At 33.8% G+C, this 19,204-nt stretch overlaps 1 protein-coding gene across 1 annotated transcript; it reads left to right on the top strand.

The window, feature by feature from the left end:
* Nucleotides 1-10,472: 10,472 nt before the first annotated feature.
* On the top strand, nt 10,473-17,940 carry LOC132275238 (sodium/hydrogen exchanger 1-like). The gene is made up of 15 exons (XM_059776683.1): nt 10,473-10,788; nt 10,930-11,216; nt 11,335-11,453; nt 12,668-12,765; nt 13,678-13,737; nt 13,841-13,887; nt 13,972-14,166; nt 14,250-14,296; nt 15,050-15,116; nt 15,349-15,449; nt 15,573-15,674; nt 15,799-15,937; nt 16,029-16,091; nt 16,291-16,374; nt 17,147-17,940. The coding sequence occupies exons 2-15, from the start codon at nt 11,040-11,042 to the stop codon at nt 17,471-17,473; spliced, it is 1,626 nt and encodes a 541-aa protein (XP_059632666.1). The 5' UTR covers nt 10,473-10,788; nt 10,930-11,039; the 3' UTR covers nt 17,474-17,940.
* Nucleotides 17,941-19,204: the final 1,264 nt, after the last annotated feature.

The raw sequence follows: 19,204 nt of genomic DNA, 5'->3' as shown, positions 1-19,204 counted from the left end.
GATCGATTATGTTTTATTTTGTGTGCATACTGACCTGATCATGTAGGGTGTCTGATATTATGAGCAGAATGTCACGGATTCCTAACGAAGCTAGGAGTATGAAAGACACGCATGCTGATTGAAGAAAAAGTAGAGTTTGATCGGAAATGGTTTTTAGGAAAGGGACGTGCAGGACCACAAGATGGTACCTGTTGGCCTAAGGATTTTTATCTAAAGGTTTTGATGATTACAAACCATTAATGATGTTTATGTACTAATATTTTCATTGAGTTATATATAGTTCATATCTTATATGATGAGCTAGATGAGCCATTTCAAGCATTCAAGTACTCAAGCTATGGACTCAATGAAGCCTCAAAGATTGCAAGAAATCAAAGAAAGACTCAAACTTCAAAGATCAATCAAACAATTTCAAGGAAGAAAGCAAGTCTTCATCAAGCTCAAAAGATCATGGTCAGGGAATGGAGAAAATGGTAGATAGGATGGTGAGAGCTTTAGATTTAAATGTTAAAGCATATTTGAATATCTTCTGAAGCTCAAGTTTTTAGGTTCATGCATATTTTCTCTAAAAATCAGTTTTTAGAAGGCCTAAAATCTTTCCATGAACTTTACTTATGCATGCTCTCATAATAGGAAGTGCACAAAACAAAATGTGTTTCATTCTTAGTCTTACACAAGGATTGGAGCCGCCTCCCAAATATAGGAGCCTGCTCTTTGCACTCCAGTAGCCAAATTGTGTGTCGTAGAATGCATTTTGTGAATTGGAGCCGCCTCCCAGTTATTGGAGCCGCCTCCCATTTATTGGAGCCTCCTCTAATTTTTTGTAGAGCCGGCTCTTCTAGATTATTTGAATCTTCAACGGCACTTTTCTGCATTTAAGACTTCCAACTACTTCTAACAGACATATTAAGCCTCGGTTGTCTATATAAAGAAGGCTCATTTTACTGAAGTAACACACCACTGGATAATACATTCAAGAGAGCATTCAAGAGCATTCAATAAGCCATTTAAATTCTTCTCTGAGCTTTCACTTTCAACCATCACTATATTCTCTCATCCTAGAACTTGAGCTTCATTGATATTCTGATATTCTCTAGTTGTGAGCTTGCACTTGTATATCTATTGAGAGAGATTCTTGTATTTCATTTACAAACTTTGCTACAATCTTGTAAGGGTTGGTGTGACCCAAAAGAAGCCTAGGAGAAGGGTGTTCTCCTAGCAAGGAAAAGAAGCAAGGTCTTGCTTCAAATTTGAAGGTTTGCTCTCCACCATTAAGGAGAAGCTCTAGTGAATTTGGGAAGTCTCAAGGGGGATCTTGAATCGAGGAGTAGGAGTTTCCGAACCTCGCTAAATCACCGAGTTCATTGTTTGCATCTTCCTATCTCTATCTCTTTTATACTTGTGCTTTATATTGCTTGAATTTATCAATTTATCATTGCATAATAGTTGTTGTAAAACAAGTTTCATAAATTGCAAAAATTGGCCATTGACTCTATTCACCCCCCCTCTAGAGTCAATTAGTGGTTAACAGTACCTTTTCAGAGTTGAGGTATGTCGACTCAAGTTCAATTTTAGGAACTTGTCGGTAGTCGTAAACTTGACTATAAGAAAGTAGTTGGCCACCTCTGCACAAACTGATAAGGAGCTGGAGTCGTTCCTCTGATGGCCAAGGTAGGCCGAAACTAGTTAGTATGTATCCTCAAGAAGATAGGTTGTGGTGGCTGATCAGGGTGTTTGCACGAGTATCAGCAACGCCTGAGTGACGCATGGACCAGACTGCTACGTCAAATCTCTAAACCGGTGACAAAAAGGTGCACATGAATTTATAACATCAGTAATTCATTAATTTAATTTGAATCAATTCCATTTGTATTGTTTAATTTAATTTAATGACTTAATGGTTCGCATATCATAACAAGCAATTCAATCTAAATATATATAATTATTCTCATTTAATTGGTTGTTAATTTGTTACACTAGACTTGCATCAAAGTTAACCAAATAACATGTACTATTTCATGATTATAGCCCTCTTTCACATAAATATATTAATGATACTATTATACTTTTTTTAGAAATTGTCTGCATATTTCTTTGTTATTATTTTAAAAGTATTATTAGATTACTATTTTAAAGTGAGATTAATTTGTAAAATCGAACTAATGCAAGCAGTTCTTATATGAATCGAGTTGATTATGTTTAGGTGGTTTTTTTGGTTAAGTTTGGTTTCAAATTTATGAAACTATTAGGATTTATTTAATTTTTTAAACGTGTAGTTGGGAGGAAAGACGAGATAATGACTCACTGCCTTACCTTCCTTTTTGTGCAGGAGCGAATGCTAGAGCGAGAACATAATAAAATTTAAGTCACACATGGTGAAATTGAAAAAAAGAGCAAGCCACGAAACGTGAGAGCGAAAACCGTTTAGAAATATAGGGTCTGTTTGGCATGAGATATGTTTTAGACGTTATATTTTTTGTCAATATCAAAACAATTGATTTGTTGTAGGAGTGTTATGGGTAGAAATCGGAACCATGTTTAGTAACGAAAATTTGTTTTGGAAAATTTAAAAATTTCCTTTTAGTTCATCCATACCAAAATCACACAATATCACCAATTTGATTATATGGGTTTGGACAAAAAAATTCTAACATGTTATGGACTATTCCAAATCGGCCATCCCAAATAGGGATGTCAATTTTTACCGCCCCGCCGGGGCTCCACCCCGTCCCGCCCCATTAATAATGGATATGGGAACACTTTTTATACCGTTGGGGCGGGCATGGACACAAATTTTGTACCCGTTGTGGGTCACGGGGCGGGTAAGGGTTTAGTACACATATCATAGGGGCCCCGCCCCGCCCCACCCCGCTAAGCATATAACTATATTATATATATATATAATATTAATAACTTATTTTAGCGGCTTACCGAGTTGCCCATCTCTTACATCCTAATTTTGGATGTAAACTTGGTATTAAATTTGTTTTTGTTTTGGTTATGGTGGAAGTTGAAGTTTAGAACTTTTTGTGATTTGGTTTTTATTTTTGTTGGGATACATAATTTCATTTATGTTGTGCCATTCCCAGACTTTCCACATTTAAATAGCACGAGCTTAAGTTCCAAAACGTGGGAGAAAAAAATTTGTTAACGGGGCGGGCACGGGGCACAGTATTTCCCAACGGAGCGGGACTGGACATGAAAATCTAACCCGTCGCGGGTCTCGGGGCGGGCATGGACTTGACAAAAATTAAAAGGGGCGGGGCGGGATTTAGGAAAACCCGCTCCAAACCCGCCCCGTTGCCATCCCTAATCCCAAACATGATATTCGTCTAAATTTGAATATCAATATTAGAAAAATAATATCATTACACATTTCAGGGCCATATAAATTCATTTTTTGCGTTCGGGGAGCCCCCACCCACCAAACAAAAACTCGAGTTCAAGCTCGTCCCATTGTTCAGGCCCAACTAAACAAAATTGATTTGAGCCCATCTTGAACATTTACTAGGTTTCAATTGCCTTATCGTCGTACCCAATGCCTCGGATGGGCTAGAGGCTAGAGCCATGCTGGGCTTTGAATTACTGTATCAAAATGATGTAAGTTCAAGAAATTGAAAGCCCGGCTTGGTCATATTAACTGCTCGTGGGTTATAGTAATAAAATACAGAGACCTCAGCGCACATTTGGAATGTTTTACCTTATTAGTAATTAATTATCTAACGTTAGTTCACCTTTCATTTCAAAAATGTTATTCCTAATTTGGACTCATTACACGTTTGATGGAGTACTAGGGTAGATGAAACATCTAATTTTTAGAAGTCCGTATTGAACCATGTTTCTACATTAACCTACCATCCTACTCAAAGTTATAAGTGTACCAAGAAATAAAAAAGGATAAAAAAAAATGTTTTCAAATATTTACCATCCTACTAAAAGTTTTTGAAATTTTCTATAACTTTTGATACCCCAAATGAAATTTATTTACAAAATATAACAAATTTGAGAGGGAATAGTAAAATATTTTTTAAAAATTGGTAGGGTCCTGGTCTCCCTCTACCATTGCAAGTGAGAGCCTCATAGGGACACCTGTTCACTGATGAATTGATAAGTTATTAGATATTTTAAGAGGTTTAATATCACTATTTTTTTTAGACAATAATAAAAATTAAGAATAATTGATCGGAATTTCAATTACTATCCATTCCCGGTAGATATTGATCGGAATTTTTTATTTTATGTATTTATAAAATTAGGAGACATTTATATATATATATATATATATATATATATATATATATATAACGGATTCCGTGCCCTCACTGATTTGATCTTCACAATTCGTGCTTGCTGTTGTGTAATTTTTATGTTTACATATATATTTAAATATATAATTTCCAGAAAGTTGTGGGTGAGACTACGTGCAACAACGTCAAATTCTATAATGGACCACGCCAAGATCCAACACGTTGTGTGATTCTAAAGTTGCCTACACACATTTGTTCCAAAACACAATCAAAACCAAAGATACGATGCACACCCAAAAGCACTGAAACATGGAAATTTCCGATACTCAAAAAAAAAAGTCCACGTCAAAATTGGCGTGGGAGGTTTTGGACCACCAATTGAAGACTTGGTAGTGTAGGACCCACCAACACTATACGTGGCACTGCACTGTTGATGATGGTGGGACCTCTTTATCATCATACGATCAGCCCGCTTGCCGACTAATTTAACCGTCTGTCGGGCTTAAGCTAGCAAAGTAAAAAGTAATTATATGCTGGCCACAAGATGGGTTCAAGTGCGCTTATTTTTTATGGTACAATCTATCATCCGTACAATTGATATACCCACCCCACAACATGTTAACCCAACTGCCACCAACAGTGGGAAACCACTCCAGTGCTGCTTCCAGTACGATTGTGTAGGTGGGGGTCACTTTTTGTTTTTGTTTTTGTTTTTCTTACTTTTTTAAATATTCATGCCTCGAGATTCGGAAAATCATCGTGTTCGTGATTGTAGATTGCAGTGTTGTTTCAATTTGTTATTAAAACCATAAATTCTGGTTATGATTTGGGATCCGTTTGTTGAGATTTTATATTTTGGTGTTTAGTTATTGTAAAATATTTATGAAGAATAAATATATTAAAATTTTATAAAGATAATTTATTCATTAATTTTTTATAAATTATTTTAGACATTTCTTTCGAAAGATTCGATTTCAACCTTAACTTAAACCTTTATCAAATACTGAAAAATATAAGTAAAAAAAATATTTTACCTAAAAATTAAAAATACATCGAAACAAATGAAGCCGAAGAAGAACATTTATATACGATTTAGTTAAGATTGTAAATAAATTGAGAGTCCGTGTTAATAATTGGGATTTGGGATCATTTTGTTTGAACATACATACATTCATTATTTAAATATTTATATACTCTTAGTTAAGGTTACATATAAATGAATTGACATGTTATAACTAGGAATTGGGATAATTTTTTTTTTTGTTAAATATGGAGTCATATACGTTTATTATTTAAATTTATATCATATTTGAATTTTACTTATTAACTCTTTTATTATAAGAATAAATATTATTTAAGTGATTTAAGTAAGGTTGTATGTAAAATGAATTGACGGTCGGTGTGAATAGTTGGGAATCGAGATATTTTTTGTTGTCGAATATGAAATCATATACGTTTGTTATTTAAATTTTATTTATTAACTCATTTATTATAAGAAAAATTGCGACTTTAACTTGTGTATAATATTTTTCTTTTTAAAACATTGAAAGAGTCTAAAATCCATTTATAACAAATAAAGTAATGCTTCGTGATAAATATATTTCAAAATAAAATATACATAAAAATAAAATTTTCAACACGAATTGAACATCTCAAAATAATTCAAGTGTGAGTTAATATTTAGTTTTTTTCTTTTTAAAAGAAATAAGCTCATGGCATGTGAAGTTAAGTCTGCAAATGAATTATTGAATTTTAATTTCAAAATCCATTCAACTTAGTATTGTTACGTGTTACGAAACATGAAATTGATTTAGACATGAGGTTAATAAGATATGGTCTAATTTAAGATGAACCCAACTTGGTCCATGACAAATTTGCAATGTTAATTTGAGGTTGCGTGGAAGGGTTTGCAAGTTCTCTTGTGACGTGGACTTGACTTGGGTTATCAAATTCCAGGTATATATGATGGCAAGTTAGCAACCAATCAAGTACTAGTGGATGACTACGGTTACTGAACCAATGAAAACTATATCTCAACATATAATTCCTCTCTTTCTCTGCGTGCGTGTGTGTGTATATATATATAAATAATGATATTTTCTCTACACTAAGTATTGGATATAATCTAAGGAAAATTACATATAAATGGAGTTAAAGTTTCATATTTACTTAGAGACTGAGTCAAAGTTTCATATTTCTCTAAAATGGATTGCTGAGGTGGCACATGGTTTTTTACTGTTTAGAAAATTATGGTGCCTAAAATGCCCTTCCCTAACAAAAAGGTAGTACCTTCAGTTCAAAAAAGTAGTACCTTTGAAGAAAAAGTAGTACTTTCGCGAGTGTTTAAAAAACATGGTACCTGGATACTAAAAAGTAGTACCTTCAGTTCAAAAAAGTAGTACCTTCGAAGAAAAAGTAGTACCTTCGCGGAAGGGTATTTTAGGCACCACAATTTCTAAACAGTAAAAAACCATGTGCCACTTCAGTAATCCATTTTAGAGGAATATGGAACTTTGACTCAGCCTCTAAGTAAATATGGAATTTTGACTCCATTTATATGTAATTTTCCATATAATCTAAGTGTAAAAAAAAAAGTAGTTCCAAAAAACGCATGATAATCACATTCAACTGTTTGTATTTTTGGTGTAGATTTTTTTTTTTTTTATAAATCGTGTGCAACAGATTATTTACATATATTTATATATATCATCCAAACTATAATATATATATATATATATATTAGTGTCATTAACTCATTACTTGATTTAAAGATTTGTCAGCTAAAGCACTGCTGCACTTTGGCTAAAATGCTTCTCTCTCTTTAGTAATGAAGTGAACATGGAAAGCAGGAGTGACTTTATTACCGCTCTCAATTTCTCTCTGTAAATAAATGAATCTATATATATATATATATATATGTGTGCGCGCGCGCGCGCCAGAGACATAATTACTTTAATTTACTATTTAAAAGGATCTCATACTATAAATTCATTAATTTGAAACTAAAAGATATCAGAGTAGTGATCAATAGATTCAGTAATTCACCAAGTTAATGTATTGGTCTGTTTGTTAAATTAAAATAAAAAATCTTTCACAGTCCTCTGGTGCATTTCATTAAAATCAACATCTGTATCTGTTTAAAAATCATTTCTGGTGCGCACGGTGTGATTTGATTTAAATAAAAATTTTAAACTTCAATTCACAGACTTTATGTATATAAATATATACACACAGCCTGTATATCACAACTATATAATACATGTAAGAAATGGAATGGAGATATATTTATTATTTTCAATTCATGTGCTTAAATACTCCCTCCCTTTGAGTATATACAGAAAAGGACATACAGCTGACGTAACATGTCAACAAATAAGTGTCGGTCACAACTAGCATTTAAAAATTCCACAGTTTTGGCAAATAAAACATCTGGAATTTGTTGTGTTTCTAACATCCAAAGCATTAATACAAACAAGGACAAACAAATTGAAGTGGACAAGCTAAGACCACCTTTGTGCTTATCCAGTTATATATATATATATATATATATATATATATATATATATATATATATATTATATACATATACTTGTGATCGAATGGAAGAGGAATCCTGCTTATATACGCAGTTGAAACATTGGTTGATATGCACATGTTATATAAGGCTCCCTCACTATAATTAGGTTTTGTCATATAAGGCTTCATTATTATTTGTTTTTTTATAATTTATTGGATATACCCTCTGTTTTTTTGTTCTTTTTATATCCTAGCAAGTTAATAATGCACATTCAACTGCTATTATGAAATTCTGCCCTAAATTTTTTTGAAAAATAATACAGTATTGAAAAATGATACACATTTAATCAGACAGTTCGAATGTAATATCAATGGTTTGTGGGACTTGGCCCCACAAAGTTGCATCAAACACCTTATAAGAAATACGTGTTGAAATTCTGCTGTTTTGGGTTGTTTGTTCTTTCGGTATTAGTATTTTTTTATTGTTTGTTTCTACGCGTGCATTACGATTAATCTAAAGTATTACAACTAGATCATCGCATTTGATGGAATTGTTACTCTTTTCTATTATGTTTCATTTACAATTTCCCTCCATATTTATTTGATGTTGTTAGGTACCCTTAAATTATTTTTTCAGACCTATAAGCGTACGAAAACAAAGCAAAGAAAATAAAAGAGAAAAAAAAAAAGAAAAAAAAAGAAGTCAAAAGTGCAAAAAAATCTCCCTTAAAGTCACCAAATGAGCACAATACAGTGGTATAAAAGTAGTCAAATCAATCCGTATAATTTTAAAATTGAGCAACTTGTCTCTTTGCATTTCATCTCTCCTCACTCTCCGTTCATATTGTGATACACATTATTGATATGTTTTTTTTATTAATTCCAAAAGTATCTTTCAATATAATTGTTATACCCCCATCTTCCCATCTTCTTATAAAAAGGCTTTTTACATTAATTTGTTCCAATCAAACCCATTTTTGCTCTCTTCTTTTCATTTGCATTTGCTCACTATGCTCTCTTCATTTCAATTTAGGGTTATGTAATGTCTCATATTATTATAGAAAGTGTTTAAGATATTTTGTCTTTTATATAATTTTTACTTTTTTAAAAAGAATTAATTATAATGGATAGTTTGGTAAATATTCAATGACATCGGGAAAAAAGTGGTCTGAGGTGAAATGTAAGATGGCAAATTGCTCTGTGAAAATATAGAGATTGACTTGGTCACTTTTATATCACATGCGTATTTTGTTCACTTTGTGAAATTTTAGAAATTTTTTTTACACTTTTACTAAAAAAGAAAAATAAAAAAATATGAGGAAAAGACAGACAAAAGGGCATAACGCATGAGAGATATATCCTGAAAACAAACGTTAATTAGTAGGGTAAGAGATGGGGTTGTTATAGCGGAAGAGCCAAGAGAACAAAAAGAAGATTTGCAGAGACAAACTCATCCCACCAGGTTAAACATTTTGAAGGACAAGATTGGAATATACCAGATCTTTTTCAGACAACATGTGTGTTCTAAAATAAAGATAAAAAGAAGAAAAATGAAGACCTTAATTTGATTACAAAAATCAAGAACTAATCCTTTTTAATCTAAATACAACATGAACCTCTTCAAAAATAATCATAAATGTCTGTCACCGCCGAAAACAATATATTACTAATATTAATCATTCAAAAGAATTAAAAATTTAATCCAACTATTCCACGTGAGACCAAAACCAATATAAATCCATGAAAAGTCAGATTAAATTAAAATAGGCAAACTAACGTTGACAATTGAACTATAAATATTACTTGGTGTCCAATATGAATCGTAATGATGGAATTGAACTATCAATTTTTTACAAAATAATAATCTAGAAATTAAGATCTATAACTACTTAGTGTTTTGGACCCTTCATAAGTAATTTTTAAATATTAAGATGCAAAAACCAATTTTTAAACTTTCTTGATTAAAATACGTGTCAATTTTTTACAAAATAATAATCCAGAAATTAAGATCCATACCTAGCTACTAGTGTTTTGACTCTTCATTAGTAATTTTTAAATATTAAGACGCAAAAACCAATTTTTAAACTTTCTTGACTAAAATACGTCTAATATCAAAAACAAAAAATTTCTATTAATAGAAAGAAAACATGAGGAGATTAAATTTATAACTACTGGGTTAGTTTTTACAGAATTTAAATTTTATTACACGGTGTAATACTCTATCAAACAACTCACAAATGTCACACATGGGAAATGTCACACATGTACACTACTAACACATGTATGAGAATTATGGGCTGTTGTACATTTTGTACTCCATTGGATTCCACTTCTTTAACACCCTTTTGAGTAATATAAATAATTTTTAAATATTGAGATCCGAAAATTCAATTTTCAATTTTTCTTGACAAAAATAGGTTTATGCAAAGGCAAAATTTTCTATTAATACTCGGATTACTTTAGGAGACAAAATAATTCCATTGGGACCTTCTCACTTTCCCATCTTCCACTCCCTCCATTTACGTCCAAAAATATAGTGAAACGGCAGTTATACTCTACATCCAATCCCATGACAAGTCAACCATCATAGCCTTATACTACGTAGTACGCAAGATCGACGGTCGTCATCACCGGCTACACTTTCAAACTTGGGGCTCCCAAGTCTATATATACTTGCTTTCGCGGCCCCTTCCGTTCTTGTCGCTTCGCTTTCTCGCACTGTCTTGATTCATATCTCTGTCTCTCTCGCTCTATTTCACGTCACTCTCTCTCTCTCTACAAAGATCGCATAACCATTTGAAGTTTAAAACCCTATCTCTCTACATTTCTCTGCATGTAGAGCATAAGTCTCTGCTTTCCTTCAACACTGCATCTCAGATATTTATTCAACTCGCTTGCTTCCTTTTGAAAGCAAAAACACTTCTTAGTTTGTGTTTAGCTTGATTTTGATCTTCGAAATCGAGATCCAAGTGAATCACGTCACCGTTGCAGAGTTCAAATTCCACACGCTACGTTTCGAAATCTGGTAAGTCTACACGCATACACATATATTAATATGTAGGTTCGAATTTGAGTTTTCGGTAATTGATTGATTCGGGTAATTGATTGATTCGAGTATATGATTTTTGAGAGCTGAAATAGTTATTGATATGATGGTTTGAACTAGAGACAACAAGTTTTGAAGGCAATTGAGGTTGGTCTTCGTCTGGTGGGAAGTGAAGTTTGGGTGATTTTCATCTGATTGGTGTTTTGTTGTGATCAATTGAGTTGGCTAAGATGGGGTTCATGTTGGGGCCTCTGTTGGCGAACATGGGCGAACGACTATCTTCGTCCGATCACGCTTCGGTGGTCTCAATGAATTTGTTTGTTGCTCTTCTTTGTGCGTGTATTGTGATCGGTCATCTGTTGGAGGAGAACCGTTGGATGAATGAATCCATCACAGCCCTTGCAATCGTGAGTTTCTCTAGATGTAACATATATGATATTCATGTAGTATACACGTGTAAATTTTTATTTATTATGTTTTGGGGTAAATGTGAACTGAATTTGAGTTAATGTGGATTGATGACAGGGTCTGTGCACTGGAATTATTATTCTACTAACTACTGGAGGAAAAAGCTCACATCTTTTGGTTTTCAGTGAAGATCTTTTCTTCATATATCTTCTTCCACCTATAATTTTTAATGCTGGGTATGTTGTGCATTTTCGCCACTTTCTTTGTTTTATGCGAACATCATGATCTGATCTGAAATTTGCGATGGTCTCTACAAATTAACCACAAATTTACTTTATTGTCTTTTTAAGTTGTTGTGCACACAACATCCCGGTAGTTATAATTTGGTGTTTAGTGTCAGCCCTGGCCTAATGGAATGATTTAGGCCGTACACAAACCACCATGTCTTATCCTCCTGGTTCCTTAATATACATTAAAGCTTCAATCTTACTTGTTCTAAAACGTATGTTAGTTTGATAGTGAGATAGTATTTTTGAGTTGGCATAAACACTCCATAATTTTTTCCCATTATCATATTATGTATTGCATATTGAGGCTTTCTTGTACCTTTATAATTTGATTTATATAGCTTAAAGACATGCAATTGAATCATGTTGCATGATAAAATGACATGAGTAGATCCTTAACTGCTTTCTACTGTGTTTTCCTTTTTCCATTTTGATAATTTCAGACGTCAATCTCTCATCTCTCATATTTTTTCCGTGTCTTCCTTAATAGATAACGCCATTTAGGTCATCTATTGTGGATTGTTAAAGTTCATGAAAGAATCAATGACCAACTTTTGACATTTTAACAAGAATGTTTGTTAGGGCTTTATTGATGTCATTGTTGATAAATCCAGCTCTATCTTATCAATACTAGCAGGTGGGAATTGATGGTTTTCTGGGATTTCGTTAGTCTTAATATTATGGAGATTTAGTTTTTCTGGTTACAAGTTGAAGATTGAATTTTAAGGGTTGCTGCCGAATGAGCATGAGATAGACCAATTATTTTGAGCTTCAATCTGTTGCAGTATTCATTTACTAATCTTAGGCAGAGTGCCAAGACTTTGTTTATTTTTGTGCTTTTGTGCTTGGACATGCATGTGTACGTCATGTTTCCATGTGATGGGGATCTTTGTTCCCCAAGGAGTTTTGGACAAGGATCCTTTCCAAGGAGCACTTTTATTAAATTTTTGCAACTTCATTTAGGATAGCCAAATTTGTTTTACCTTTCTTATTGCTTCTAATATGTTATTTTTGACACAAAGATAACTCTTAAATTGGTGAATAGACAACTGAATTGCACGATCTTTTTACATATATATTGTGTGGTTTAATTTTTACGCACACCCATGAATATGAGTTTGATCTTTTTTTTCGTTTCCTTTGACATGCATAAAATCCATCAGGTTCCAGGTAAAAAAGAAACAATTTTTTCGCAACTTCATGACTATCATGCTGTTTGGTGCAGTTGGTACTCTGATATCCTTTGGCATCATCTCACTAGGTATGTTGCTGTTCCTGCAATGTTTTTTTTTTTTTTTTTTTGATAATTTCCTGCAATGGTTTCATCATAATTGTTGAGCACCCAACCATCTCAATTGAGCAGGACTGTCACTAGTTGGCTGCAGTTTTTCAAACTTGTTCCTATAAGATATCCTACTAGCACTTTGATTGTGCTCTAATTGAGCCTTTTCCCTCTTTAATAGAACTGTTGAATTGATTTATGGTTAAGAGACAGAAACATGTGGAAAATTCACAATTATGCAACTGCAGATGGAGAGGCACCTAAGAATTAAGATATATGTTCTGATGTCCTTAGTGCATTTCACATTGTCGTCATGCATAGTGCTAATTATTCCTATTTCCTTTTCTTTTGGTATATTCTTTACATTGTCACATCGGCCATTACATAAACAACCTAGCCTTTGAACTAGGAAAAAAGAACAGAAAAGACAAGAAAAAAGACTACTAATTATTCCTATTTCCTTTTCTTTTGGTAATATTCTTTACATGGTCACATGGGCCATTACATAAACAACCTATCCTTTGAACCAGGAAAAAAAGAAGAAGAAAAGACAAGAAAAAAAAAAACACTTTAAACAAGGGATTGAACAAGTCTCAAGGACACAAGTTACAAGCATTAGTTTTTAGGTTGAGTTGATAATGATTACTTGCCTTTGATTCTCGCATTACTTCTCAGATTTAGATCTACATGCTTGCATAAACGAGTCTTCTAAACCTCTTTTATGGATTCAATTTATTTTCCTTTAGCTTACATATTCTGTCATGTATTGGAAAATTCCTGGGATATTAAATTATAATAAATGTTGGTATTTATTATGTTTGAGTTTATTAGTGCTAAATGCTGATAATGGTTGCACTACTGTTCACAACTTATTTCCATTTGTTGGTCCAGGTGCTATAAAAATTTTCAAGAAAATGAACATCGGATCACTTGATATAGGAGATTTTCTTGGTATGGCTCACTTTCTGTTTCCTTGTCTTTTTTTCCGTGCCTCTTCTTTTGCTCAAATAATCATTCGTCCTCTTGTTGTCTCATTTCACTCAATTGTTTGCAGCAATTGGAACAATCTTTTCTGCAACAGATTCGGTTTGCACCCTGCAGGTACAGATATCATGATGATGCTGTTATCTTGTAAATATCGGAAACATTTCTGCACAGATTAATGTATCCTATCTGATAGTGCAGGTGCTTAATCAGGATGAAACGCCTTTATTATACAGTCTAGTTTTTGGGGAAGGTGTCGTAAATGATGCAACATCAGTGGTGCTTTTTAATGCAATCCAGAGCTTTGACCTAAATCATATAAACACGAGCATAGCTTTTCAGTTTGCCGGCAATTTCTTATATCTATTTATCATGAGCACTGTTCTCGGAGTTGCGGTGAGTCTCTCTCTCTCTTGAATGTGTGTTGCATGATTTTGGCTCTATGGTTACATGACATTTTCTATTTCCTACTCCTGCAGGCTGGATTGCTAAGTGCATTTATCATTAAAAAGCTCTATTTTGGGAGGTTTGTAGATGTTTGTATAGTAAATTTGCATCACACTGTCATCAATAGCAATGGTATATGAAGTGCCTTATAATCTAAATGGGAGCTTGAAACAGATGCTATATATAAAATGCAGCCCATAGGGACAGTACAGTTGCAGCCATTTTTACCAGAATCACGCCAGACAAATTCGTTAAAACTGACACGCCAGACTAATTGGTTAAACTGACAAGTCAACGAGGCTAATGACAGTTGTATTTAATTCAAAGACATAGCAACAAGGATCAATGTAACATAAATAAATTAAATAGAGAGGAATGGAAACATGGTATTCATGTAGCCGACCCCAAGTAATTGGGAAAAGGCTTGGGGATGTAAATTCAATGTTTCGAAAAGTCTGACAGGTCATCCTTCTTGACTTGTGGTTGAATGAAATGTCCATCAAAACAGGTTTGGTGGACTATCTGGTTCTGATAACTAAGTTTTTAGGTGATTCAAATATCCATTTGTATCAGCTTCCGCTCCTCTTATGGTGGCATATCATCAGTACCACATAAGTGAATTTTTGCTGGCTGCTATGTTGTGTGTGTGTGAGACACAGAGAGAGAGAGAGTGAGGTAATATTATACGTTAAATTGTGTGTGGATACTAATTTGATGTTAGTTTCATATTATAATAACTTGTGCAGAGAGAAATAATATCATGCATTCTAATACAGGAGTTTGCAATTTCTTACACTGGACGACTCTTTATACTTTTGCTAAAATATTACAGGCACTCAACTGATAGAGAGGTTGCTCTTATGATTCTCATGGCATACCTTTCATATATGTTGTCTGAAGTAAGTTTTCCCACATTATTTAGAGAACCCAACAGTGGTTCCCTCTTCTTCTTCTTTTAATTTTTAAATTTTTCCTTGAAAAAAAAAAGGAACTTTGAATATGAAACTTGAAATTTTATTTTTTTTATTTTATTTTTTTATTTGTGACAAGTAAGAATATGAAGCTTGAAATCATAGATATTTTGGCAGCTTAACCCTGATTTTGATTATCCCTTCCTATTTTGTCTTGCAGTTATTTTACTTGAGTGCCATTCTCACCGTCTTCTTTTGTGGGATTGTGATGTCCCACTATACCTGGCATAATGTCACTGAAAGTTCAAGAATCACTACCAAGTATGAATATCTCCAACTTGTGAGCTATGGAGTGAAATTCTTGTTTCACTATCTATTTTGTGAGAAATGATGCCCAAGTTACCATAGTACTAATTTCTCAATCCCCTTTAACCATGTTCACAGGCATGCTTTTGCGACATTGTCCTTCGTTGCTGAGATATTTATCTTTCTTTATGTTGGTATGGACGCCCTGGACATTGAAAAATGGAGATATGTAAGCGACAGGTATTGTTTGAATCTCAAATGAAACTTAGTCATCATATCACATTTTGGGATGCAGCAAACCACGTTAATCCGTGTGCTTGGATATTAGCTCATTTCTGTTTTTCTTTTTTCCTCTATCTCTCAGCCCTGGAACATCAGTTGGGGTGAGCTCAATACTATTGGCACTGATTCTGGTTGGAAGAGCAGCCTTTGTTTTCCCTTTATCATTCTTATCAAATCTGACTAAGAAGTCTCCATCTGATAAAATTGAGTTAAAGCAGCAAGTATGTGCTTATTATTCTGGTTTTGTGTTTGTGTTTCCAATGTCCTTTCACTAATTGGCATATTAAACAAATCCATTATTTTATTTTTCAGGTTACAATTTGGTGGGCTGGTCTTATGCGAGGTGCAGTTTCTATGGCCCTTGCTTATAATCAGGTAATTGGTTCGGGTAGAATTTTTAATTAAATAAAGATTTTGTTGTCCTGCACAAAAACATAATGATGGGTGCTTCTACTGACCTGGGAATGGAGGGGGGGAGGGGTTGAAATCATTTTATGATGTGGGAATATTATGTAACGAGACTTGGGAAAAAAAATTAATATTATCTAATGAGTTCTTGATTTCATGCATGCAGTTTACAAGGAAAGGCCATACTCAGTTACGGGAGAATGCAATCATGATCACCAGTACCATAACAGTTATTCTTTTCAGCACAGTGGTAAGATATCTAAACGTTCTGGCAATTGTTAAGCTAACAATTTATACCAGCTGCCTTGTGTGCAAGGCTCGTACTTGAAGACGAGCCATGCCAAAGAGCATCCTAAATGGTTACCAACAGTTTCCTGATTTTCCCAAAATGTTTCCAGTATGTTTAGGTGGAGTTTCTGAACTGGTTCCCTGAAATTCTTCTGAACTTAACTGCATAAACTGGTGTTCATAAGTACATACATACATATATGTATATATGTTTATATTAGTCACTTAAGTCTTAGTTCCCCTGGCTTTAAATATAAGAAACTTTAGTGAATTGCAATGTTTTGTCATGATTTAACCCGAAGATTAAAGATGCATAGCTTACTGATGCTGAACTTAGCTCTGACCACTAGTTCTTGCTTATGCTATGGTCAGTCTAATCTAAACCTGGCTATGCTGTTCAGCAATATTGGTTAGTTTTACATTGACATTATTGAGTCCAATTTGAACTTATATCTTTAAAGTCTGTGTGTGCATATGTAAGTTTTGATTAAATTATTATTATTGGGTCTATTTTTGAACTTCTATCTTCAAATTCTGTGTGTAATACTGATGTCAGCAGCTGTGGTTGGTCTCTGATAAAAAAAAAACATACATATTTATGTTTCCAGACATATCTGTTCTGACACTTTTAAAATTTCATAATTAAAACCAATTATTATTACCCACTCAAAGTTCATATTATATTCAAAAAAGGAAAGGTAGTTTAAAACCTCCTACCTTTTGGGCATATGCAGGTGTTTGGGTTGATGACTAAACCTCTGGTGAGACTCTTGCTGCCTTCACCGAAGCAGTTAAACAGATCGGTGTCCTCTGAGCCGACCACTCCTAAATCCTTCATCGTGCCACTTCTTACCAACGGGCAGGATTCAGAAGCTGACCTAGCTGTCTACGTGCCCCGTCCAACCAGTTTACGAATGCTCCTATCCACTCCATCTCACACTGTCCACCACTATTGGCGAAAATTTGACAATGCCTTCATGCGTCCCGTCTTTGGTGGGCGGGGTTTCGTGCCCTTTATTCCTGGTTCACCAACCGAACAAAGTGTTCGTCAATGGCACTGAGGAGGGAGCTAAGAAGAGGCACACAACACCAATACATATATCATCAGGTTTTGGTTTGAGGTTTGCTAATTTTGTTGATATTTATTGTGTGTTCCATTGTTGGGTGTTTTGAGGGTTTTAATTTATAAAATAGGTTGCTTATGAATTTATATGTTGCCAATTCAATTTCCTCAAGGGTCAGTAATTGACCCAAAGAGTTTATACACGGGTCCATCATCCACGAGACTCTCTGACTCACCTTTGCCCCCAACAGTATCCAAAAGCCTCTCTATCTTTCTGTAAGACACTTTTTTGGTGTATTCCAACTTGTGTATATTTGTGTTACCTATAGGCTATAGTCTGATGAAATTGAGTGCCATGGTGAGCTTTTTTCTTTTTGGTATGTAAAGTTTATGAGACGATGATTATTGTTGTAAGCTGTTTTTATGAGTCAATAAGATGGCTTTTAGTAGGAGTGTATTAATGTCTTCCTTTTGTCTTACCATTCATTGAATTTTGCCAAAATTAATGATGCCTCGAATTCTTCTAGATACACTGAAAAAAAATTGTAAATTTGCATGTGTATTTCGATAAAGCATTTTACCAGTGAGGATATTATTAGTTGAAAAGGATTGTTTTGACGTTAAAGCAGATAACTCATCTTTCACAAATAAAGTAAAACTAATAATTAAAAAAAAAAAAAAGAAAAAGAAAAAAGAAGAAGAAAAAGAACAATTACTTGTCAAGTTAAAAGGAGCCAACCCGCCCGCCATGCACGCGCACAAGCAAAGAGGCAAAATCTATGGAGCACAGACACGTAGGATAGGGACGACCTACAAGTGTCGGATACGTATTCGTCTCTATTGTACAGGTGTTCTATTTTTTTATTTTTCTTTTTATTTAAGTCGGACACGGCCGGGACACTTCTGAGGACACAACAGTTCAAATTTTTGTGTGGATCGATCAAAGACAACACGCTAAAAGCAACTATAGATCTTGGAGAGGATGAGAGAGCAACTGGAAGTGAGGGGAAATCAACAAAAGGGTGATGAGGGGAAAGCAACAAAAAGGTGATGAAGAGCCTGATGATCATGGTTTGTTGGTGTAGATCGATCGAAGTCTACCAAGTCCCAATTTGATTCGGTTTGATTGAACTTTTGTATGCATATTTATTCATATATCACTATATTGTAAAATAGAGCCATCAATGAAAGACAAAGGAGACAGATAGTTAAGGGACAGGGGAAATAGACACGCCCATTTAGAGGAATGAGAAGATAATCGGTCAATGTGGAAAGACCAAGAAGATAACATTGAAAACTTATCTCTTGTTCGATGTATTTGGTTACAAATTTAACTATTCTAGTATTGGATACAAAGATATACTAAAATTATTGTTTTTATTTTAATAGGAGTTTGGTTGGAATTAATATAAATGAGTTATGTCTATTAATATAAATAAAATTATAAGTGAAATTAAAGGTGGATAACAAACCCTTTTCACTAAGTAGCCGGAATTCTAGCCTCATCAAGTACTAAACTTCTCGCGCCGAAAGGTGGAGGGCCCAAACTCTAAGTTAATAATTGAACTTGCTTAAAAAAAAAAAGTTGTAAAAGTAATAAAAAAGTAAAGACTTCTCCCAAAAGGTGAGAAGTGAGAAATGATTAGATGGAGTTCAAGTGAGATGGATCAAAGAGACTATCATCTGGAAACAAAAACTAATTAATTTAAAGTTCATGAAACATTGTTGG

Source organism: Cornus florida, unplaced genomic scaffold, assembly GCF_030987335.1.
Source record: "Cornus florida cultivar Cherokee Brave unplaced genomic scaffold, ASM3098733v1 CherokeeBrave_3.0.0_Hap2_Chr09, whole genome shotgun sequence".
Taxonomy (NCBI): Eukaryota; Viridiplantae; Streptophyta; class Magnoliopsida; order Cornales; family Cornaceae; genus Cornus; species Cornus florida.
This window is presented reverse-complemented; position numbering and strand designations above follow the sequence as displayed.

What these genes read in the sequence shown, in the direction of transcription:
- LOC132275238 (XM_059776683.1), top strand. Translation starts at nt 11,040, where the DNA reads ATGGGGTTCATGTTGGGGCCTCTGTTGGCGAACATGGGCGAACGACTA. An exon ending in CTTTGGCATCATCTCACTAG is followed by an intron (nt 12,766 to 13,677) that starts GTATGTTGCTGT and finishes TTGTTGGTCCAG; the next exon opens with GTGCTATAAAAATTTTCAAG. An exon ending in AAATTGAGTTAAAGCAGCAA is followed by an intron (nt 15,938 to 16,028) that starts GTATGTGCTTAT and finishes TTTATTTTTCAG; the next exon opens with GTTACAATTTGGTGGGCTGG.